This window comes from Micrasema longulum, unplaced genomic scaffold (assembly GCF_059751315.1).
Source record: "Micrasema longulum isolate JH-2025_06_02 unplaced genomic scaffold, ASM5975131v1 h1tg000809l, whole genome shotgun sequence".
Taxonomy (NCBI): domain Eukaryota; kingdom Metazoa; phylum Arthropoda; class Insecta; order Trichoptera; family Brachycentridae; genus Micrasema; species Micrasema longulum.
Genome location: NW_028278001.1, coordinates 189,153 through 214,893, shown reverse-complemented (window position 1 = coordinate 214,893; position 25,741 = coordinate 189,153). Strand labels below are relative to the sequence as shown.

The 25,741-nt window shown below is 32.2% G+C and overlaps 1 protein-coding gene and 1 long non-coding RNA gene across 3 annotated transcripts in view; one reads left to right on the top strand and one right to left on the bottom strand.

Moving 5' to 3' along the window:
• Positions 1–25,741, bottom strand: part of Ih (hyperpolarization activated cyclic nucleotide gated potassium channel Ih) — a 257,200-nt gene that overhangs the window by 189,421 nt on the left and 42,038 nt on the right. For both annotated transcript variants that reach the window (XM_088230696.1, XM_088230697.1), the window contains exon 2: positions 24,955–25,377. In XM_088230696.1, the coding sequence (XP_088086822.1) occupies positions 24,955–25,377 (423 nt within the window). The remainder of the gene's footprint in view (positions 1–24,954; positions 25,378–25,741) is intronic.
• LOC148278914 (uncharacterized) lies at positions 18,056–19,412 on the top strand. The gene is made up of 2 exons (XR_015823042.1): positions 18,056–18,408; positions 18,625–19,412. It is a non-coding gene; the product is annotated as an uncharacterized LOC148278914 (long non-coding RNA).

Below are 25,741 nucleotides of genomic sequence, written 5' to 3'. Positions count from 1 at the left end.
TTGTCATGTGGTTAGATCATTTACCTTCTCTGTAAGGGTCTCTTTTTGGCCTTTTGCTGATGACAAGATACTTAAACTTATTGAATCTCCCAATGATTGTCTTTTTTTCTTAATTAATTGTTTTAATAAATGGTGCGACATCAATTGTCTTTAACTTAACATTGACAAATGTAAAATAATATCTTTCTCGCGTCGAAAACAACTTATACAATTCAACTACAAACTAAAAAATATTTCCCATTCGATGGTTTCGTCCATAAAGGTTCTTGGCATTATTTTAGGAAGTAAACTCTCCTATCGTGAACACATTGATAATATTATAAACAAATCTTTTCTCGGATTTATCAAATGAATGACGACGGACTTCAAACAAATTTAAACCATAAAAACTCTTTATTGCTCACTACTTCGACCCCATCTAAAATACGCTTCTCCAGTTCGGTCACCATACTATAGAACCTATTGACCATATCGAGTCTGTACAACGCCGTTTTCTAAAAAAGTAGCATGGTTGCTCAGATTGCCAAGGGGTATTATTTAATTTAATTATACCTATTTTGAAATAGGGCAATCTCTTAATCTGTCTTCATTGGAAAAACGTAGAACTGAGATGAACCTTATATGCCATAAGCGAGTTCCCATCTCTGTTGCAAAAAAATTATTTTCATGTTCCCAACCATGTCACCAGAAGTCAAAATCTTCTATTTATTAAATCTTCTAAGAGCAACGTTCGTTTTTATGCCCCAATGTCCAGAATGTGTAGATAGGTCAATTCGTCACAGGAATTTGAATTCTTTGGAATAGATCTTCCGGCCTTTCGTAGATCTCTTCGCCACTAACAGTGTGGGATGAAGATGGATTGGCATGGTTTAGCGCGAAGTCTCATATGTGATTATGAATGTATTGTACACCATTATTGTATTCACCTTGTTTGTCTTTGCTACATACATTTATGTTATTTTCGTTCAGTTTCATATGTTTCTTCATGTAACTGTTGTAATTGGCTAAGGCCGTATATATTGGTTGGGGAAAAGGCAATTTTTCGCTTTATTTTAATGCTTTGTAAAAGTGTTACAATCATCCGATTGATGTCCAACATGCGTCGTTTTGTTCGATAACTAGCTGTCAACGAGAATCCAACATAATGCCCTTCTCGTAGAAGTTATGAAGAAGTCTCCCTATTGGCAAATAACTCCTGAAACTATTCTCGCTCGATTTTTCGGGCACGAAGACTGGTAAAGAAAATAAATATTGGTTTAACATTGCAGTATTTCATTGTTGCTGGACTTGCACCTGAAGCGAAAGACTTATCACATTACCTTAATGTATCATGATGAGGTATATGATCAGTTGTAATATACCTATGATTTATTCATTTACGCCTATAAGGCTTTTACATAATATAACCTAAGTATCTATACTAATATTTTAAATGTGAATGTGTGTTTGTTTGTTTGTTTGTTTGTTTGTTTGTTTGTTTGTTTGTTGGTTTGTTTGTGTTTTCTTCACGTCTCAAAGGAGCGACTGATGGACATATTTTTTTGCATAGGAATAGTAAGAGAAGTGAAAAGTTATACATGATACTTATACTTCATACCGAATTAAAAAAAAATACAATGTTTAAAAATAAAAATGCATGTATATTTTAATAAATAAAATAAAATAATGCAGTATTCTATGGTCTATTAAGTGCGGATAAGGTGATAACAAGTAGATAATGCTGATGTGTACAGCAGACATTGACGGAAAAAGCAGGTAACAAGCTAACTGCATTTTTTACCTAGAAATACTTGTACATTGCACAGTAGCAAGTTTGTAATCAGTAGGAAATCTATTCACTTTTATGGGTGTTGGGTACTGACTACCAACTGTGGAAGTGTCAACAATTGTGTTAATTACTGTTATCAGGTTGCAAATATCTAAACCCTTTGTCAGGATACAAACTCCTCAAACTAAGTGACACAAAAATGAGTTGTCTGTTACTTTTTAGGCAGACATCAAAATATAAGAACATGAAACAGAGATTTATAAAATTCTTTGAATAAGTACCTGTTATTAAAAAACAGGTATTTATTTATTATCGTCATTAATCAAAAAGTCCATTTATACCTTCTTTATATAGATATATATATATATATACATATATATAATTCTTCTGTTCGTGTGATGTCACTGAAATCCTAAACGGCTAAACCAATTTACATGCGGTTTTTAACGAAATGTAGATCTTTGCGCTGCTCGTGTTGTAAATAATAAAAAAATTCAATCTAATCTGTAAAAAAAGTTAGGAGCATAAATTATATGATAATAAATAATTATTTCATGTCAACCATGTCAGGAATCGAACCTGAGACCTTTTGCGTGGTAGGCAAACGCGCTGACCATTACACTACGAGACGACATATGAGGAAATCACAATAATATAACATAACAATCATTGCACAGTTTGAGTACCAGCGTTCTGGCCATTAATAATAAAATTCCATTATCTGTAGCTTTAGGCGATGCATTTTTCTATTTACGAATTCGCTATCTATTATTAAGCCTACCCATTGTAGTCATGGTATCTAACTTTCTAAAAATACTATCCAAACACCCAACTTTAGAAAAAAAATACAATTTGTTTCTTTAGAAATTTACATCCAAAATAATTTTCTTTCAATAGCTGAATTATAAAAAGTGATTTTATAATATTAAAAAAATATTCTACAATGTTTTGATTTTGTCCAAATATTTGCAGAATGACTTCCTCCCTAGGGATTTAGATTAAGAATTATTTTCGTTCGCACAGAGGCACGGCACACCTTACATGTTGGTGCAAAATCTTTTACCTAAAGATTTACAAAACAGAAAATCACTGATACCGTTTAAAGTAGGTTTGAGGTCTTGGATTAGCACGGAAGGAACAGATAAACACCTTCTTAAAATAAAAAAAATTATAATGAAATACTGAAAATAAATCCTGTCTTTTGTTCTTTCAGCATTTGTTAATCTTGTTTGTTTTTTTTTTCTTTCTTTTCTCAACTTTTAAATCAGACGCTGAAGTCTTAGTGGGCATTTTTTCAAAATTATGTTACAGCGTAATTTTAAGATGTATTTTTTGTATTTAAAATTCTATGTTAATATATGTATGGAAAAATAAACAAATAAAAAATATATATATATATATATATATATATAAAGTAGGTGAATTGGTTTAGCCAGATGAATCTCACCCACGTGATAAAGGTTTCAGCTCTTTTACTTCACAAAATTCAACAGATGGAAGAGTAGAGAAAACGTGGATGTTTAAACATAGGCAGAATGGTGAACGTTTCACATTGTGTAAATTGGCCACTTAAACCAGCCAATGACAGGTCACGAGCCATGTAAATGTCTAGACTTTCATATCCCCTTCTCAAAAAATTTTTCCCTCTCTGTCGCAACAAAGTTAGAAAAAAAATATTGTAATAAAATAGATCTAATGAATAACGATGCTGGAGATAAGATTTTTCAAAATTTTTATGAAAAAATGTAATATTTAGCCTAATTTCATAAAATCATCATCATCTGACGTCTCTTGTCAAATGGTGTACATAGGCCTTTCCTTTAAGTTTCCACGTGAAACCATGTCTATAACACAAACAAGTAGCCAGAAATTAAAATGCACGCAACGATCCATGGAAAGACAGATGCTCGGTGTATGTCTAAGAGACAAACTAAGAAATGAAGAAATAAGGCGCCAAACCGGAGTCGTGGATATCATGGATCGTGCAGCAAAATTGAAATGGCAGTGGGCAGGACACTTGGCGAGGCAAAATGATAGCAGGTGGACACCCAGAATAATAAAGTGGAGACCATGGGCAAACAAAAGAAGTGTTGGAAGGCCACAGAAAAGATGGGTCGACGACATTGCCTCTATTGCCGGTAAAACGTGGATGATGAAAGCGGGTGATAGGAAGGAATGGAGACGTTAGGAAGAGGCCTTTATCCAGCAGTGGAGAGAATAAGGCTGCAGAAGAAAAGAAGAAGACGAGATCTGGCAGCCGAAAGAGATGCTTGAGAGTGCAACAGTGAGCACTAACCGATTCCTTATGAAATGAATAATGCCAAAAACGGCCACTTTGAACGTCACATCTCCTATGTAATACATAATATTTTATCAACGGTATCCTATCAAAGAAAAATGGTCGGAAAATTGTTTGATATACTAGTTTCCAAGTAGAGAATCTTGAAATAATATTTGTAAACCGCAAGCTTGTACAAGTACTAAAATACTGCGACTGGGTAAGAGATGTTTAAGACGGCAGCCTCCGTGATGTAGCGGTGAAGACGCTTGATTCACACACAGAAGGTTCTGGATTCGATTCCCGGTGAGAACACAAAAATTGAATGTGATTTTTCTCAAGCCTGGGTGTTCTGTTCTGTAATACACCACTGTAATTTGGCCTCCTGGCCTATTGTGGTCTTAAAAAATAATACTATACTAACGCATCATAATTAACATTGGAAAATTTGTAAAACATAATTTTAATATTATTTTTAAAAAGTAATAGTATTGAAAAACATGAAAAATGGGGTGTACTTTTTTATGCATGAGTAAGCTGAGGTAATCAGCTAGTTTCATCGTCACTGAAAACGGGCTGTGCGCTGGCCGAGCTTTGTAAATATTTTTTTGTAGTAAGACATAAAACGGTGGTGGTGATTTATAAAAAAAATATTTTATTAATTTTAGTTGTAATAAAATATTATTTTCGAATGGCAAATGTAATGGTAAGCTGTGCATAATCGCTTATTTAGACCACTCGCCCCTGGCGGGCCAAATTATGATGAGTGCCGGTCGTTGAACCAAGTACGTACAAATTTCGTCAGTGTTAGTAGGCACACTAGAATGATTTATTTGAAAACTTACTCTTACGCACACATAAAGCAGAGGTTTTTAATGATCTGAATGGACGGCACTATAGTATTTATGCTGTGTAAAAGCACTTTATGCAAAACATATTTTGAATTCACTTAAATTAAGTTATTTACTTATTATTTTATTTATTATTTATTATTAAGTGTAAGTATTTACATAAGTTGTGTCGATTTTTTCCAAATGAAGAAAACAAGAGCTATTAAGCGTTTTATCCAGATGTTTATTAAAATTTTTGTTTTCGGACTAATTTTTATTTTTGGTATTCTGTAACATGCTTCCAAATTCTATTGCGTTGTATCCCACTCAACAAAGGGCTCTTGTAAGGGATATGTTTTTAAAAAATAATACGTATCTTTTAAGAATAAATAAATAAATTTAAGAAAAGAGGATCCAAAAAAATGGAACAAATTAGTTGATATTGTACTCTCCTTCATTATATTAGTAATAAAATGCAGTTAAAATAGTTTTGCATCCAGCTGACAACATTTTTTACATATTAAAATGTTTACAAATTTGAAGAGGTTACATACTCGTACATATTACATATAAACAGTAGCGAGCACTGATTCATTTTATAGGTAATCTACAAAAATGTTCATTCCTTTGTACCTACATATACGTATATAATATGTAAGTTATATAATTATGTATGGCTATTTTTTCTGTGGTTTTGTGGAAATCAACTCATTCAACAATTATTGACTTCGCGATATACGTAGCTTTATTCTACACTATTTTGATGCAACACTCGTACAAAAGTTAATTAAAAATAGCACAGTGACATCCAGCAGACATTTCCATTATGATTGAAATCTCAACACTGAGCACTGGCCGATTCCTTTAATTTAATTTAATTTAATTTATTTTTTTATTTATTTTTGCACCACAACAGGCCAGGAGGCCCAATTACAGTGGTGAATTACATCACAGAACACCCAGGCTTAAGAAAAATCATATTTCATTTTTTTTGTGTTCTCACCGGGAATCGAACCCGGAACCTTCCGTGCGTGAGTCAAGCGTCTTGACCACTACACCACGGAGGCCGCCTAAAATAAATAATGCCAAAAACGGCCACTTCGAACGCCACATGTTATATGTGATACATAATATGTCAACGGTATCCTATCAAAGAAAAAAAGTTCTTCAGAAATAATGTTCGAAATACTAGTTTCGGAATAGGGAATCTTCAAATAATATTTGTAATCGCAAGCTTGTTTAAGTACTGAAAAAGTGTTAAAGATGTAAAATACTGTTAAAGACGTAAAATATTGTGTACTTTTTTGTATGTTAAAATAAGCTGAGGTAATTGGCTAGTTTCGTCGTTGACTGAGAAAGGGCTGGGCGCACTTAATATTTTTTTTCGTAAGAAGATATAAACAGTGATGGTTATTTATTATAAATAATATTTTTTAAATTTATTTTCCCATAAACATAATTACTATAAAACATTATTATAGAAAGTTAAATATAATGGTAAGCTGTGCATAATCGATTATTTGGACGATTCGCCCCTGCATAAAACGTACTTCATGTTAACATTTGTGTCGCGTTGATACTCTCACATACGCCACAAGAGTACGAGAGATATTCGGTTTAGTTGTGTTTACATTGGAATAAAATAACAAACAATGAAATTGGCCGCCACTTATTGAAAGTTGAATGACAATACAGAAGTAATAATGACGTTGCGAGAGAAATGATTGCAACATGGCGCACGGCTCTGATGTTTGACAAGCACGACCAGAGACAATGAAGGTCATGTTTGGGGATAATAGAGACACGACAGTACAGCGATGTTCATTAATCACGACCAGAATTTGACGAACGACTCCCGCGGACCCCTTCATTAGACAGGTAGGTAATTATAAACAGATCGAGGTGTGGATTCAGCTGTGTTCGGAAAACGCTTGTGACGAGTTAACGCCATTCACCAATTTTCGAGAGTATGGATAAATTTATTACATCAATTTGAAAAGTCGAAAAAAGGGGTCAATACAGTTTATTTAGTTGAAATATTTGTAACTAATTTCACGCACTACAGATAATTAAAACTACCATGGCCCAACATCATTTTACTTATATAGGACGGAAGCTTTTCAATAATTTACCACAAAATCTACGTCAAAAAATAAATTACGTAAAGTTTAAGGATAAATGAAAGAAAAGCTTCCTGACATAATTAACATCAACCGTGTTTTGAAAATAAAGATGTATGTATAATATGTGCCTGTGTATATCAATTTATACATTTTGTGTTTTTATTATTTGTTATTAGTGTTAAATTTTCTTAATTTTTAGAATTGTTTAATATTTTGTAAACTTGCCAAACACAAGAGCCAGACTCTTTTTTGGCAAGTTCAACCTTAAGCGTTCCACTTTTTTCCTGTAAGTTTTGTTTTTTTATGCTTATAAAGGTTTTTATTGAAAAAAAAATATGTTCATAATAATTATGTACTTATTATTGGATTTAAGTTGAGGTTTTGGGGACGCTTACAGATTCCTTTTAAGTTTTGAGTATTGTTAATAACCAATATTTAAATATATATTTTACTGTATCAATTTTGTTACTCCGTGTCCAGGCGAATGAATAATACAGATCTGTGTGTGAAATACAAAAAGAGTATTTTCGACTAGATGACTGCTCTCAGAATAAATCTGAATAAGGTAATCGAGTGAAGATGAGTTCGCCTCATTGTGCAATGGTTGATCCGTTCGCCGACCATTATTGAGATTTCGGGTTTGATTCCTGGCAGGGTGGACGTGAAATATTAATTATAATGGTTCTTTCAACTGCAGTATTTTATTGTTCATTAACTGGCACCCGAAGCATAAGACCGATAAGCCTTCACTCATATACCAAATAATTAAAATACGCAGCATTTGATTTACCGATGCAGTGACCTATGCACCGCTGGAAACGGAAAAGGGAACGATGACAATTGTGAAATTTAAATAAATAAAAGTCGTGAGAACAACGATACTGCAGGAAGGTATTTATTATTACTAAAGATAAATAAAATAATCGCAGTTTTAATAATCAATATGATTTGTTAAAAAAAAATAACGTTTTGAATACATAAAGACAAAATAAAAAGTATTGTTTCTACGTCACAAAACGTAAGTACGCGACCTAGAATGGATGGTAATATCTTAATACCCAAATCAAAAACAACTACAGCACAACATCATTATACTTACAGAGGAATATTTTTCTTTAATGATATGAACAAAGAAAATAAAAAGTGCAGTCAGGAATACAACATATTTAAGAAATAAGTGAAAAGTTACATTTACAACTGTTTTTGTCTAGCACTGATTAAAACCACCGTTTTTTTTGTAATTTGTATGTTATCCTAAAAATACTAAAAATAAAAAATAAAATCAACAAACAAATGTAAAACGTCACTCCCTATTATGTATATAAGAATTGTTTTTTATTTCACGTATTGGGAAACGTTTATGTAAATATATGTTTTTAATAAATAAAAAATAATAATATGTTAAAATCATTAAAAACTTCGTTTAGCTTGGTGGTTTTTATTCCTTGTAAAAACGCGGTCTACCAATCACGTCGTTTAGATCCAAGACGTTTATAATTCAATATCACTTATCCTTGTTAGTTCGCTATTAACAGTCGGTAATCAAATGCCAGAAATCGGGAGATTATCGACTCGATGCATTTCCTCCGAGGGATGATCCCATGAATGTATCCGAGCTAGGGTGATCAGCCCGGTCGGTTGGGTACTCCTCTCTTGGAGTGTTTGCTTGTCGACCGAGTTATGTTATGTAAATCTGACGAGAATCGTGTAACCAATTAGGCGTCAGAACTACGACGAGATGACAGAATTAATACGTTCAGCAAGTACAGCTGTTTAAATTTGTGGACCGGAGCTTCCTATTGACATATCGTGGAAACAAACCGAACTCATATTGAGGCGATACAAAGTAATTCTACATTTGCTAATGTATCTTTGCTCATTCTGGTCTACTAGAGATGGATTTGTAAAATCCTCCGTTAACTGACGTCTTTGATAAGTAATCTCGATCATATGATTGATGACGTCATATTTCGACACAGAATGCTAATGACGGTGAATATGAAAAACGAATGTTTTTGTCAGCACACCATCTCGCCGCGCCGCGCCGTTTCCCAGAAGGAATCGATGGAGAAGATAATTGCTACGCCTCTCCTTTACACTCCGATCGATCTTTTAAGTTGGTTCTCTTCTTCTGCTTCCATTTGCTGTAAATTTGCTACACATGTCAAAATAACCACTGCACCTCATTCTTAATTTTGTCCATGATTCTTGTCTCAGGCTCTACTCTGAACTAAAATCGATATTTGTGGCCCTATGGTTTTTCTACTTGTTCGCCTCAACTCTTAAATTTATATAAATTAATGCTACTCATAAGATCTTGAACGAGTACAAAGAAAGTTTTTAAAAATATATTTAATTTAAATTAGGTCTGCCTGTGTCAGAAATAAATTATAAATTCCTGATTTCTAATTTAAATTTACCGTTACTGTCAAGCAGGAGGGCAGTTAATGACGTCATATTTATTTATAAATTACTAAATAACAAGATAGATTGCCCAGAACCGATAACTTCAATAAAGTTTTGTATTCCACATGGGCCAACAAGACTAAATTTTTTGTTTTAGTCATCATCATGGTTCTAATTATTCGTTGAATTCACCAATTATTCGCTTGCAGCGACTAGCAAATCAATACAGTGATTAAAATTATTTTATTGTATAAACGCCGCTGATGATCAGGTCCTGTGATTTGAAAAAGAATCAATAATGGAAAATTCAAAAAATGATTAGTTTTTTACTTTTCTTTTAACTTTTTAATCTTTTGTTTTTAATTCTTTTTAAAATTATAAGTGTTCAGTATTAATATTATAATAGTATTATATAAACCATGATGTAAACTTTTTAACTTTTAAAGCATTTTTTTTTCTCTACCTCTCTTTAAAAAAAATCTGTATTTTTTTTTTCCCTTTCTTTTACCTTTTTTTTATGTAAGTCAATATTTATATTCGTTACAGATGTAATATTACTTTATTCAAAAAATATTGTATACTATTGTATACTTTATTCGATGTTTTTGATCTTTTTAATATTATGCTATTTTTTGTTGTATTTTTTTAAAACTGGTTTATTGTTATTATGTAAAAGGTTCACGGAACCGTACATAAATTAATAAATGTAAATACGCTTCTATTCTATAATCTATTTTCCATAATATCTAAAAAATATCATATAATTTCGTCCTGTTGTAGAAAAACAAGCGTAAGACTGATCATCTTATTCCCATGTAAAAAAAAATATCAAAATATACGCTGCGATTGGTGTACCAATGCCGTCCCCTTGGCACCATTAGGTGCGGAAAGGGAATAAAAAGAAAACAAAAAAACACCATTATACTCGTACATCACTGAGCGGAAAGGAATTATTTACCACAGACTTTCAAGAGTTTAGGTACGTTTGTCCTTGGAGAATACACACTTTCACTTTATAAGATGCATAAAAAACATAAAACCAACGTGCTGATATGACATGCTCTTTTAGAAGTAAACACAAACATACACTGATAAAAAACATGCACAACTGATTTTAATCACTGCGCGTTGGTGTTAAGTTTCTAATAGTATGCGTCCTATCCGCAAGTTGGATTTAATATTTTGAACAACTACTGTGGTGAAGGTGTATACTGGGATTTGCATTGCAGTGTTATTAGTATCCGTATTCATTTTTCACTATTCTTTGCACTGCAATAGACCAAGAGGCTACCCAAAACCATTTTTATGATTTATATATTAAAAATTCGAGAAATTCCGCCGTACAATTAAATGCTTTCATGTTTACTACGCGTAAGATAACATTTATCATAGCCAATTTTCCGTAGCACTGTCGGCTTCGTAGTGGTTAGCGCGTTCGTCTACCATGCAAGAGATCTCAGGTTCGATTCCCGCCATGGTTGACGCAAAACAATTATTTAAAAATATGTTTTTAGACTAGAATATTGCATTGTCCCTGGACTGGTACCTGAAGCGTAAAACTGATCACCTTAAATTCATTTAAGAATTTTGTTTATTAATTTATTTAATTTATTCTAGTACATAGTAGTGTTATGTTCACTGCACCGGTAAAAACATTATTACTGGCTACCTGTCAGGTGAAAGTATTTCCATATTATGGTAAAAATGGCATTGATAATGTTGTCTGTTCAACGTGTGGTTAATCTGCTATGGTTACAATTTAATATTGACTTATACGCGAATGTTTGTGAATGGAGATATTCTGAATAAGGTTATTTGTGTATCTGGAAAATATGCTAACTGGGGATGAACGGTGAACGAAAGACAGGGTGAACGGTGTAAATCAACCTAGTTAAATAAATGTTTGTCGCTGGAGGCAAAATAAGCAGGGCACAATGTCCTGGTGCCGACTGTGCAAATAATGCAATTTTTGGAAAAAAAGATGAAAGTACAACAAAATTCAATATTCACCTAGTGCGTAACATAATTTTCTTAATAATAATTGCTGAATTACATGAAGGTAATATTTTCAGCCTTACACTTCAGTCTTTTGCCAGTCCAAAGACTCTGAAATATCAGTTATTAACATAAGTTGTATCCTCTTTTTTCCAAATAAAAAAATTATCTCCAAAAGTAAAACAAATGGCAAAGGTTATACGTCATTCGAAATAAAATTGTATGCTCTACAAGATACTGTGATTACTTTTACGTTACATATCATGTATTATTTTATTTGATTACAAACCCTTAAAATGGAATATCAAGTTTTTGAGTGTGAGCTTTTTGTACACCTTCTGTTCGCGTTCAATCGAGGGATAAAAGCTGCAAAAGTTGCTCGCGATATTTACGCAGTGTACGGTGAAGATGCTATGAATCATTGTCCAATTTGTTGTAAAATAATGAAGCAGAGTGCATTATTGACTAGTTTTTGTTGTTGTTATGCCTGTTCATTTCGAAAAAAGCGAACGCAACTTATATTAACACTACAATATTTGAGTTTGTACAAATGTTTGCAGACAAATGACTGGATTTCACCCCCTCGGGAGTCATTAAGATTAACAAATTACAACACGGATGTAGAATACCTTAAATAAGGGAAAATGGCAGTCTAGGCATTTACAGGGCTTATGACCTGTCATTGGCTGGTTTAAGTGGCCACTTTACACACTGTATAACATTCACCATTTTGCCTGTGTTTGAACATCCGTATTTCTTCAATTCTTTCATTTGTTGATTTAAGTGAAGTTAAAGAGCTGAAACCTTTATTGTTGTGAAGAGAATCATCTGACTGAATTATTTTACATACTAGGCAACGCATATTAACACCTTATAGTATATTTTGAAAACATCGTTTCAAAAACACACTTGATATCAACCATGTTCATTAACGGAAATTGAACCCGTATTGTAGGCAATGCGCAGACCATTTGACCACGAGATAGTGAAACGATACGTTTAAAAATACTCTCATAATAATAACATGTTGTGTTTGTATTCTCATACAATTATTATTAAATACAATTTACTTTATAATTAATTATAATAAATCATGTTTAACTATTTTATTATCACATTATTTGAGCATAAAAATATTTTGTTTACAAACATACACGTTTGATTATAATATTGTGATACTTACTCATAAATTAAAGCGTAATTAACACACTATTAACATATCAATTTTATAACTCACATAAAATAAAATACTTACAACAAAGTAAGTAGAGAGTTAAGAAATTCAAATATTCTCAAGTAACTCAACAAAATAATTATATTGACAATGTTATCATAAGCTGTCTTTACAGGAAACTATGTTTTTTTTACGTTACATAAAATTATTTATTAAAAAAAAAATTATTGTTAGCGACACGATATTCCAATATCCTTATTGTATAAATCTATACGTATTTTATCCGTTAGAGTTTTATTATGGTCCAAGCTGGTTTCTCAGCATGCGTCTCTATCTGAACATACAAATAAATTGGAGCATGTATATAATACTCGGTTCACTAGTGTAGATGGACTAGCTCTCCCCAAATTCAACAATAAATACAGGAAAGGAATACTATAGTACAATATACCAAAAATGTATAATATGCTCCCTTTAAATATAAAAAATCAAAAAACATATCTGGCTCAAGAGAAAGACGTCTGCTAAAAATCTGGCTTTCAGAACATGGTTTTTTGTATTGAATTTTTTTATATTTTTATGTACATGGGAATTTATATTTTCCTTTTCTTTCTATAGTAATAAAAGTTTTTATATTTTATAGAATTGAAGAGATAAGATTATATATATATATATATGAGAACTTAACTATAAGCACCTGCCGACGAACTGCATTTTATGCAGTTCAGTAGGACTTGATAATTGATATTTTAATTTTTGTATGCTTTTTTTTGATAAGTAAAAAAAATATAATATATTTGATTGCAAGCCTTTGAAATTGAATGTCAAGCAGACGAAAGCGAGTATTTTCGACACCTCTTTCTGTTCGCGTTCGATCGAGGAAATAAAGCTGCGAAAGCTGTTCGCCATATTTGCGCAGGTACGGTATAGATGCTTTGAAATTTTGACTTATTAGTTTTGTTGTGTCGTTTTTTTTATAAATGAATATAAAATTAAAATACATTTTTCTTTTGCTAATGAGCTTAAGTCAAGTAATTAAATAATCAAGTAATAGTAAGCAGAACATCTACAATATTTTATTGTCAAAATTCTCGAACGGTAGCTCAATATAACTCACCTTTTGTTAGATTACAGAATACCGGGAATAAAAATGCATCATATTTTGATATATTTAGTTTATCTTTGCCTAACTTAAAAAATAAAGTGACCAACATATTTTTATCAAAAAGAGCAAATCATCTTCGGGAGATTGGGTTGGAATAGTTATAATTTGATTGATTAATGTATTTTGTTATTGTATAATTTCTTTAAAATATATATGTATTTCAAAACAAACAAACAAAACAAAACTAACAAACCATCACGACGTTTCCCCGTAAGGGTAGGCAGAGAGGATAGAACGCCACAACACTCTATCTTTGCATACAGATCTCGCTTCCTCTACATTCATACATCTTCTCATGCACGCGCGCCGATTATTCCGACTTTTGACATGTCCATCTTTAAGTATTTGTTGGATTTGGTCATGCCATGTCTTTCTCGGTCTTCCTCTATTTCTGCATCCTGATTTTCGCTAACCAATCCGATCATTCTGGGTAGAAGTGCCTGGACACCAAAATTAGTTTTATGATGACCGAGAATTTTATTATTTCAAATTCTACGTGATGGAATGAGACCTTTATTTGAGAATAGTCAGGATGTGTAGATTTTTCAGTGATTTTTTTATATTTTTTACGATATGATTTGTGTAATTCGTAAACCAATGCAATTCTTTATGTATCGTTAGATGTGATTGATAAAGTGTGGTTTGATGTATTGTTAACACGATATCCAGTTTTAATTAAAATAAACAAAACTTGCAGCCTACGATTTATAACAAAAACAGTTTGATTTTGCAAGGTATCTACAAATTACATAAAACTTCGAATGAAATTGAATTATGTGTCAATAAAGTATTTCTGATTATGGCGAATTTAGCGGTGAATCAAAATCAACAAGTCCACAAAGTGAGTGATATCCTGTTCATTGTTTCCTTCTGTGAATTTGCTGCTCAAATCCTAGCGGAAGTGCGAGTGTGTATGTAAGTGTTTTGTCAAGAAAATAATCACCATTTCATTGTTCTCCCAACACTCTCATTGTTCCATCTCCCAGAACGCTTTAATAAATGATGACATTACCTCATTTAGATTTTAAATCAAACATTCGCTCGTTAAATGCTTATATATCACACTCCACGAGAGTAAGTCATATGCCGAGTTCGGACAAACAGATAAATAATTAATATAATACAATAATAATACATAATAAACACGTGTTAAAAATAGTGTATTCACCGCACTTTAAACTTTCTAGGAATCGAATAATCTACTGAAGGAACTTTACCGTAGGAGGTACAGAATGGTTTTCCCTTTCGACTATTTACTGAAATCAAAAATCTGGTGGTTTTAGGCAAGATTTCTGGAGCTCAACTGAAACTAAATTTGCCAGTTAATTTGAAGTGGTTGCACTCGTTTAGACTCTCCGGAAAGTCTCCTGATTTACAACACATTAAACCTATATACAGGTGTACATGTACGTATGAGAAAAGTACAATTTTCTCTAAAAAAAATGGAAATCATAGTTTTTTTTCTCCCTTATTCGTCTTTTGGAGTAAAGTTTCATTATTAGAAATATATTATGTTTGTAGGCAGATGATAAATGCAGTTGTGTATGTGAAAAAAGACCCGAACCCTGGACGAATGTATATTTACTTGACATTATAAATTTAATTAAATAACTATTGAAATAGTATTAAAAAAATTAGAATAAATTACACTGACGAACGGGCTTTTACAAATTAATTAAATAAACGAAATTCAATAAAAATATACAGTAAAAAAACTTACGTAAATGTTTTGACATAACCTTTCTATATTTGTATATATGCATATGTGCGCGCAGTTTTCATTTCTTTATTTTCGGCTTTATTATTTTAGATATTAAGTTACACTTAAATTAAATTAAATTAAGTTAAAAGTAAATTGCGTACTTTTCAATAGCTTCTATTGTATCTTTTTAAACCTTTGTATAACTGCTACCCATTATTGTTTATAAACTCAATGTATTATATTTAAGCAAATTTGTATTATAAAAGCCCTATGGGCGTTTAATGTATAAAAAATAAAAAAATACATTTATACTAGTAAAATTGGCCCAAACCAATGGTGCAGAGCACAAAGAAAGGATCAAACAGGTCTTCTAATCAAACATCAAACGAAATTTTTTTATCAATCGAGGTTCTCATAAAAAAAGATGGCTAATCATTTAGAACAGAGGTGCCTTAAAGACAAAAAAATCCATATTTATTCATTCATATTTATTCAAAAATACTTTCGATTAAAAAGAGATTTTGTAAAGCTTGTCAGATTCCTATTATTATTGTTGGCATACTGATTTGATAAATTTTCATTCAAATTCAAAATTGTTTATAAAATTCCACTTCCTCTAGAATAAATAATACAGATTGGTAGTTTGTTAAAAATGTTAATTTAAATGTCGAAGACATTGTATTTAGTCACCTTGTCCTTGTAAAGTTAAGATACTCGTATTGGAGTACACCTGTACCAAGATAATCATTAACTAAGGTCTATTTATTCAATAAAAACGTGTAATAAGTGATCAGATTGAACGTTACATATTATGGCGTAGTTATTTTCAAAAGGGTGATTATCAGAGATATCACAAAAATATTTACTATTTACGTGTTTATTTGAGAAAAAGCGACGATTTCAATTTCGTGTGTTATTAATATATTTTACAAAGATAAATATCCTTTCAGAGAATAAAATATGTAAGTCAAGGAATATACAGAGCTCTCGAAATGTTATTGGCGAGTTTTAAATGGTGGTTTCTTAATACATGAAGATAGAAAATCTGAATCAGATCGAATTTTTTTGGAAAAGGTTTTAAGGTAGTGACTGACCGACGTTTCGGTTTCGGACCGTGAGACAAATTTCGGCGGTGATTTCGGTTTCAACCAAAAACTGTCAGAAACTTCGGCTCAGCCGAAACGTGCGGAAGAGATGTGTCACGCGTTGAGCAGGCGTTTTCGATTCTCCTCACCACCGATTTTTATTATTTTTTTTAGTATTAGATTATTGAAAAGTATTCTATTTTTTTAGGGAAGTATTATATTTTTATTTCCCTTTTTAATTACTATAAAATAAAAAAGTTACTTCTCATCTTTTACAGAATATTTTCACTTCTCTTTCTTATATTATACATATATATTATACCCGTATTTTTATTATAGAAGCGAAAAATTCATAAACGTTTATTGTATACCCACGAACAGGCCGTGCCATTGTGAGATTTTTTGTCTACTATTCTTACTGTTAATATGTATATCATTGCTATTTGATTATTCTTTATTTTTCGTTTACTCTGTTTTACCTCATATGCATATTGTAAAAAAAACAAAAAAAAATATTAAAAAAAAAAAACTATGCCGAGAATCGAACCCGAGACCTATTGCTTGGTAGGTAAACGTGGTGACTATTACACCACGAGGCCGACATTGACTGGTACTTGAATAATAAGACTAATCATCTTATCTTCATGTAACAAAAAAATCATCAAGATAGGCTACGATTGATGTACCAATGCAGTGCCCTATGCACCATTAGGTGCAAAAAGGGAATGATGATGATGGTTTTATAGTTAATAAATTAATGTTCCTATAGCGTACATTGCAGAATTATTACATAGTTATATGTATAATATAACAGCGAACTAAAAAGCGCTTAAATAAACAAATTATTTAGATTGTGGCCTGTGGCTAGTGTCTCGGACTCACATACCAAAGGTCTGTGGTTCGAATCCCACTCTACTCCAACTTGATTCCATTTTCTAATAGTGAGTTATTTACAACTCGTTGAAAATGGCCCTCAAAATTAAATATTTGGGTAAATCATAAGAAAGCAAATATTTCTTTAAAAAAAAAAAATTCTCGTCAAATTTATGCTTTTTATTTCTTCGTGTATGTAATTTTATACTTATTGTAATAAATTTGTAAGGTTTAACAATAAAAATACCTAAGTTTTGGGGTTTTGAAGTGCCTTTAATCATATTTTAAATTTTTTGGTTTCGGCTGAACCACCAAACCAAAAGACATTGACTGAGTGATGAAATTTGTAACGCTTGCTTATTTTTAAAATGTGCGAAATCTAATCCATAAATATTGATGATTTAGCAAACGCCAATTATTTGCTTTTGCTTTCTTATAACAATAAATAAATAGTTCAAACTCATTTATTTACTAGGACAGCGAAAAGTGTAAATATTCTTAGATGTGACGGCATCGGAGTCAAGCTAGGTTTTTTCAGAATTTTGACATGCCGGACTAATAATAAGGTTACCTATAACTAACTTTGTAAATATTATTAATCTATATATTTTGCTTTTATTTTGTTACGCGTCTGAGTTTATTTCTCGAATCTTGTGTTTTATTTTCATTTATTTCATTTTATCTCTTTCTTGTGATTCTTGTAACTATGCCGTGGATATTTAGTTAAAAAGGATTACTGGCTCAGATATATGTATTTTGTTTTGTATAAATCTATGTGTCACTGGAAATATTTGAGAGTTCAAAATATCCTGATTTTCGTAATAACACTTAACGATGAATAAGGCATTGCATTGATAAAGAATTTTATTTGTGAGATAAAAAAATTGTAATAAAAAAATTAATAACTATAATTGGAACCTTAAAAATTGTTCTACGAATAAATTAACTGTCTCAAGTAATTTCTGTCGAATAAAAACTGTAAAAGAAATCGCCAATTATAAAATGATCTGTTTATTTTTTTTTTTTTTTTTGCACCACAACAGGCCAGGAGGCCTAATTACAGTGGTGAATTACATTACAGAACAACCAGGCTTGAGAAAAATCACATTTTAATTTTTGTGTTCTCACCGGGAATCGAACCCGGAACCTTCCGTGCGTGAGTCAAGCATCTTGACCACTACACCACGGAGGCCGCCAATATCAATCAATCTTGTATAATTTATAGTTTAATATCAATCTTGTATACTGTACGGATTACATATTGTAGAAGGAATATTAAATATGTGTATACTTAATTTAATATATTTTCTGTGATCAGGCGAATAATGAATATAGTTTTGATTGGGAAATGAAAGAATCAGAACCCAAAACAAGTGTTTTTGATTCGATGGCTGCTATCAGGTAAAAAATTTAATCCAAAGAAATCGAGTGGAGGTAAGTCCGCCCAACTATGTAGTGGTTGACGCGTTTGCCTCTAACATTCTTCAGGTTCTGAGTTTGATGGGCGTGAAATTATAATTTTATTTGTTTTTTACTGAAATATTTTTATTTTATTCATTATAATTTCATACTAATTTTATTAAAGTACATTTTTACTATAGTACAGTTACAAATTTTTTATGTCCCTATTATTTAGAAAGTCGGGACTCTTCTATACTAAAATGAATGCATTGTTTCTGGACTGACTTCTGAAGCGTAAGACTGATTACATTTACTTCAAGTAACAGATGATCGAACTACGCAGCATTTGGTTTGCTAATGCAGTCCCCTATGTACTACTGGACGCAGATAGGAGAGTGATGATGATATTTGATCATTTATTAATTGATTTATATAGATGCCCAATGAGCATTTTTAAGGACATATTTTTACATAGTAAGTTATTATAAAGGAAAGTAGAAGACACAATGGTATATAATAGACTCGGTGGGAGTGGAAGCGGGAGAGAGGTATTTATAATTGAATTTGATTCAGTGATCGTTCGAAAGAAGACAACTTATTATCAAAGAAATCAAGACTGGTATGTTTGTTGGCAGACCTAAGAGTTCTGGGCATAGGGGAATAAAAACCATAGTTATTTCTATGGTTATCGGTATGAAAGAGTGAGTTTTGTCCGATGTTTCTAGTTGGGATATTTAATTTTATTGAGCTCAGTAGTTCAGGCGCATCAAAGAGTGAGTTGAGAATATGAATGATAAGAAGTTTAAATAATTTTTGTTCTAATATAAAATCATCATGTTTGGTTCCACGCTTCTTATTAATTTGACGTTTAATCATCAGTGTGTCTAGTGTAATAGCATGCAAAAAATAAAAATTAAAAAATTCATCACTCTCTAAGGGTAGAGAAGATTTAAAATAGCGCCCCTGGCAAGGAAAGTTTGGAAATTATAAACACCATTCGCCACATTTCACCTATGCATGTGAACTAACATTATCTTCAAATATGCACATAAAAATAACAAATACAGAAAGTCGATATTTTTTCAAATTATTTATTTCCGTCTCAAAAATCTCGTTTCACAAACTGTTATAATACAAAAAAAACAAGCATAACCTTCGCATTGTAAATGTACTGTATTTTTTACTGTGGTGTAGGAAGCAAGGGTTTTCGCCCTTGCTTTTTACTTTTACCTTGCTTGAGGCCGCGACCTCCAAAATAAGGCTTTGCGACCCTCGGGGGCGCGTCCCACAGGTTGAAAAATACCAAACTAAATGATACAGGTAATTTATATTTCGTGGTTTATTCAAAGCATTTTTATTTCACTCTGGTAAACGATACAGTCTTTTAAGATAAACAGGCAAAAATTTCACGAATCTTCGTTCTTGTTTGAGTCAGCGCGAATTGATTTCATTGTACGTTTTGTATGAATATTTATGCACCTAAACCGAGAAAATTTACTGTTAAACGATAGCCGTGACTGCTTCAAAATTCAATTCCCATTTTCGACAAATTGGGCTAGAAAAATTATTTCAATAACGCGAATTCGTAGATACTTTGATATCCTAACAGAGAAATAGATTAAAACTATTTTTTCGTAGTCTTTTCCGCACCCAATGATGCATAGGGAACTGCATTGGTAAACCAAATGCAACATCGTTTCATTCTGCTAAGAGACGATAACAATCGAATCAATGAAATAATCTAATTTATTCATTGATAAATCATTCAGTTCACATATTCCATGGATAATAGAAATGGGCGTTTTGGTTATTCTGGCAAAACCATGCGGAGGGGGGTGCCCACAGAATTCAAGGGGGAATAAATAAAGAGGGGGAAGAGGCAATCAATTCATTAGCTAATGTCACCGATATTCAAGTCGTTAAGGACTTACAGAAAAATACTTTCCAAATGAAATAAAGCAGTTCAAAAAACCTTCGAAAATCATATCTTACGTAACCTGCCAGGAATCGAACCCGAAACCTCGAGAAAAGGAGGTAAATGCGTCAAACACTGTACAACGAGACGGACTCATCTCTATTTAATTTCCTCATTCCAGATTTTTAACTGAGAGTGAAATTTAAAAAAAAAAAAGTTTCATTAAATCAATGGATTAGTCAATCAGTTTCAGGGAACATATGTACATCCCAAAATCTTTAATGTAAAAGTATTGATTTAAGGTAGAAAAAAAAGATTCTGGTGATGTGTTACTATCGAATAAAAACGCGAAATACAGTTAAATTAGAGTTGAAGTAATATATCAACAATATCTTTAATGTACAAATGTTTGTAGAAATTGATTTTACGTCTATGAAAGTTGTTGAGCCTTAAATTTACAGCAACAAAAAAATGGAAAACATTTTTATAATGTAATATGAAAGTCTAGGCATTTACAGGGCTTATGACCTGTTATTAGCTGGTTTTGGTTGTCACTTTACACACTGTGTAATATTCACCATTCTACTTATGTTTAAACATCTTTATTTCCTTACCTCTTCAAGACAAAAACCCTGTAAATGTCCATTCTTCTATATTCTCTTCTTAAAAATGTTTCCCTTCTCTGTTGCGATACATTTAAATCTTAAGTTACATGGTATGCCCTGGTGCAAACTAATCTAACACAATCTGACTAAACGCTAATAATTTCATTTGTCGCGAGAAATATTAGAGATGCCCATTTAATTATGGTAAATAAGATGCGAGTCTGTGTCCGCGTGGAGTAAAAATACAGTCATGCGTGTGAAATGAAACCAGAACCCTGGACAAGTGTTTTTGACTCGATGACCGCTCTCCGATAAACCAAAGGCGCGTTTGCATACCATGATTAAGGCCCCGGGTTCGATTCTCAGAAAGGTTGACACGGAGTATTTGTTTTTAAAGGTATTTTTACACTGAAATATTTCATACTCGTGTTTGCAAAAAAATTTCTTGAGGAAAAATGACAATATCCGACATTAGCCTACCATAATTTGCAAAACTCAAGTGAAAACGGGCAGTTAAGGCGAGTTAAATTGAATTTATTGATTTTGTATAAGGGTAACTTGTTTATTGACAAAATTATTGTTTTTTAGTACGACAGAAACTGATAGGAAGACCCATCATCTTTGAAAAGGTATTCGGGTATGTGGAGGGAGTGCTTTCGCTGAAGTACTACATTACCCCTGAAGTATAAGATTCATCAGCTGTTTCGTGTAACGAATTTTAGAAATACGCTTCATTCATCAAATCATCAAATCAAATGGAATTTTTCACTCCTACTTTCCTTGATTCATCTTCCACCACTCATCAATTTCCTTCTTTTTTTTCCCCGCTATCTCTTTGATTTCTTTTTATTTCTTTAATTTTCATTTATCTGAATAACACTGTTTCAGTTGCTTATCATTTAAATTTTTATATAATTAAGTGAATACATGTTATTATTTGTTATTATTATTGGATGGCAGGTCCTGCTACTTTCAAATATATATATTTCTATTTATAATCATTTAACCTGTTCATTTGTTTGTATTTTAAATAAATTAAATTAAATTTTATTTGATTTATTTAACAATGCAGTGCCCTATGCACTATCAGGAGCCGATAAGGGTTTGATGATTAGATCACGGGTACCTAGGATTGATATAAGTCGTAATCATTATTTGTGATCACAGCCAGAATCATGTATGGAATTCCCGCGTGTGAAGCTAGCTCGGGATACGGAGACGTCTATGATAAACGAATATCAAGATAAATTTAATTATATTATGATTTACGTTTAAAGTTTAACAATAATATGAATAGTATCGAACATAAAATGATAAGAAATACGATTATTTCAACACGTCTTGACGGAGTCGGTCGCTGGTCCATATAGACATAACAAGGTTAATTAACAATTACTCCAACAAACGGCTTAATCATTTATCAGATGTGAGTTCATCTCACTCAAAACTATTTGTTTCAATTAACTAAATCACAATCGAACCAACTGCATTTCAATATATTTAAATACAACATAAATGAATGCCATAAAGACATAATTTGTCTGATTGGAAGTATTTGTTTTGTATGGAATATATGTCTTACCTGCGAGAATGATACAATTGAATTATTTTTGTGATAAAAGGATAGAGTTTGACATGACAATGAGGTTATTTATGCATAAACAGGTGAATTAGAAAATAATATGAAGTCATAATTCCGTGAATTTTATTGGAACATTTATGAAAAGTCATTTCGTAAGGCATGCATTTGAAATCAAATTATTAAATAAGACTCCGTCTTCCATTTATGAAACAAAAATAATTAGTTTACACTGCGGTTGGTGTACCGAAGCCCTATGCACCACCATTAGGTGCGGAAAGGAAGTTATAATGGTGGTGCCAATAGACCGATATTTTTAACGATTCTTGAGAAAATTTCGGAAAAGTTTTCCCAATGACAAACAAATTAGTTTGATTTACAAATTGTTAGTTTAAAATTGTTACATTTCAAAGTACTTTTCAGATTATTTTTAATACTTTATAAAAAAAGGTTTCCTATTTTCTTTAAAAACATTTGTTGAATAAATCCACAAATTTTCAGTAAAGTAAATAATAAATCAACAATATTTTGAGTTTATCCAAATTTTTGTAGACAAGGACTGGATTCAACTCCCCGGGGAGCTGTTAACATTAACTTATCACAACAGAGATGAAAAACAATTAGGAGAAGGTAATATAGAAGTCTAGGTATCTACAGGGCTTATGACCTGTCATTGGCTGGTTTAAGTGGCCTGTAGATGCCTAGAATTCTATATTACTTTCTGTAAAATGTTCTTTATCTCTGTTGTAGTATGTTACATAATTAATCGTTTTTTAACAATCGTTCGACAAATTTGTGGTTTTTATTTTATTTACGTTATACGCATTTAAAAACGATAAATTAGTTTTTTATGTGATTTTCTTTAGTGATATCGTCGTTAGGTGATTTCCAAATAAATATAGTAACACGCTTCATATTTCATGGCCATATACAAGATGTCAATATAATAATTTTAGAGGCTGCAATTAGATTCGGTCCTCCAATATAACATGATCCATTTTTTGAGGCCAATATTCTAAATCATCCATTGAAACCATGAAATTGATTTTCCTCACAAGACAAATGTGAATAACATTTCAAAAATCGTATGAAAACAGTCGTTGTGAGAACGTTATACTTTCCCGCGCAATGTATATCTCACTGTCGAGAGGCAGTAAAGACTTGCACATTGAATGTAATTAAGGTTTGTCACCGAAATGCTTTTTATGAATCAAGACGATTTATTTTTGCATTGTTGAAGTTATACAAATTGGCAGAAATATAAATTATGCGAATCAAATAATTGATTTATAAATATTGTGTATGTTCGTATTAAATTCTTTTTTAAAAATTGTATACCAAAGAATACTTTCAAAGTTGATCAAATTTAATTTAATCAGGATGTGAAATATATCTTTTACTTTGTTATTAAAATTTTCCTCCTTGAATTGCCGTTCATTCACGATTAATCCAAAAACGCAGTTACACATACTTAAAAGTATTTTTTTCTATTCTTATGCACATCGGCGTCTAAGTAATGGAAATATTTATTTCATGAAATTGTGAAAGAGTTTTTTTCAGAAATCTACTTACGAGTAAATATTTTTTTAATTTATAAATAATTGGATTATGTTTGTAAGTGTTTCCATTAATGTTTTTAACGTATTAATTATTATTATAATTTTAATTTTTCCCCCTTTTATTTTAATTTGATATTAACTCGCTATTCTATTTTGTTTTCTAAATTATTTTTTTAACTCTGTATAGTATCCAATTTTTAAAAAGTATTTTATTTTCAATTTTTTAAATGTAACCGTTTTTATCTTTTTCTGTATAATTTGTTAATTATTATGGCTAAACACGGGCACAGTGTGAAAATCTAACGATATGAACTAGTAAAATTTAAGTGAATTTGAAATGAATAAATAATGCAATTGTATTTAATTGACATGTTTTTTTAAATTCTAATACAATACAAGATTAAAACGGATTTATCAGATCTTAATAAAATTTGTAGAGTAATCTCAGGGCTCAAGAATCGCAGCCGAGGGGAAGGAAACGAGAGAAATTTCCTACCTGAAACTGCTGCAGGGGTGTATGACCCAGTGTCCCGCCGCCTTCTGGCGGATCCTCTCCTTCATGAGCGCCTTCTTGGAACCGAAGAGCTTCATGGCCAGCTTATTGTCGGTGGGCTGGAAGAGGGCTTGCAGGTGGTTCTTGAGGAAGCTCTGCTTGGGGTCGGGGGGCCCGGGGGGCGCAGCTTCGACGGGCGTCCCGTACAGGGAGACCTCGTCGAAGTGCACCTTGCCGGAGCCTTGCGCCTTGGCCATGTCGGCGTCGCCTAGCAGCAGGGTCTCGTCATCGAGCGCCGTCACCAAGCTGTCCGTGCAGCACGTGTTGTCGAGGGACACGCGGACGCTGGCGCAGCCGGCCGCCGACTGCGGCAGCTGCTCGGCCGAGTGCGCCGCCCCCGCGCGCCGCGCGTCGCCCCTGCCGCCCCTAGAGAGGGACAACGAATTAGATACACGCCGCTTTCTTTATAAAACAAAACATACTTAATCACTTAGGTACATAATAATATCGATATATATCTTATCCAGTTACCCGTAAGAGGGATACGACAGCGAGACGAGTTCTTTTTATTCCACGAGACATAAAAAAGCGGAGGAAATTATTTGAAATGGTAAACAAACTTACCCGAACAGTAAATTGGTCAGCGGAAATTTAACTACCTACGTTTGTTGCAACAGATAGGAAAACATTTTGGAGAAGGGAATATGGATGTCTAGGCATTAACAACGCTTATGACCTGTCATTGGATGGTTTAAGTTGCCACATTACACGCTGTGTAACATTCATCATT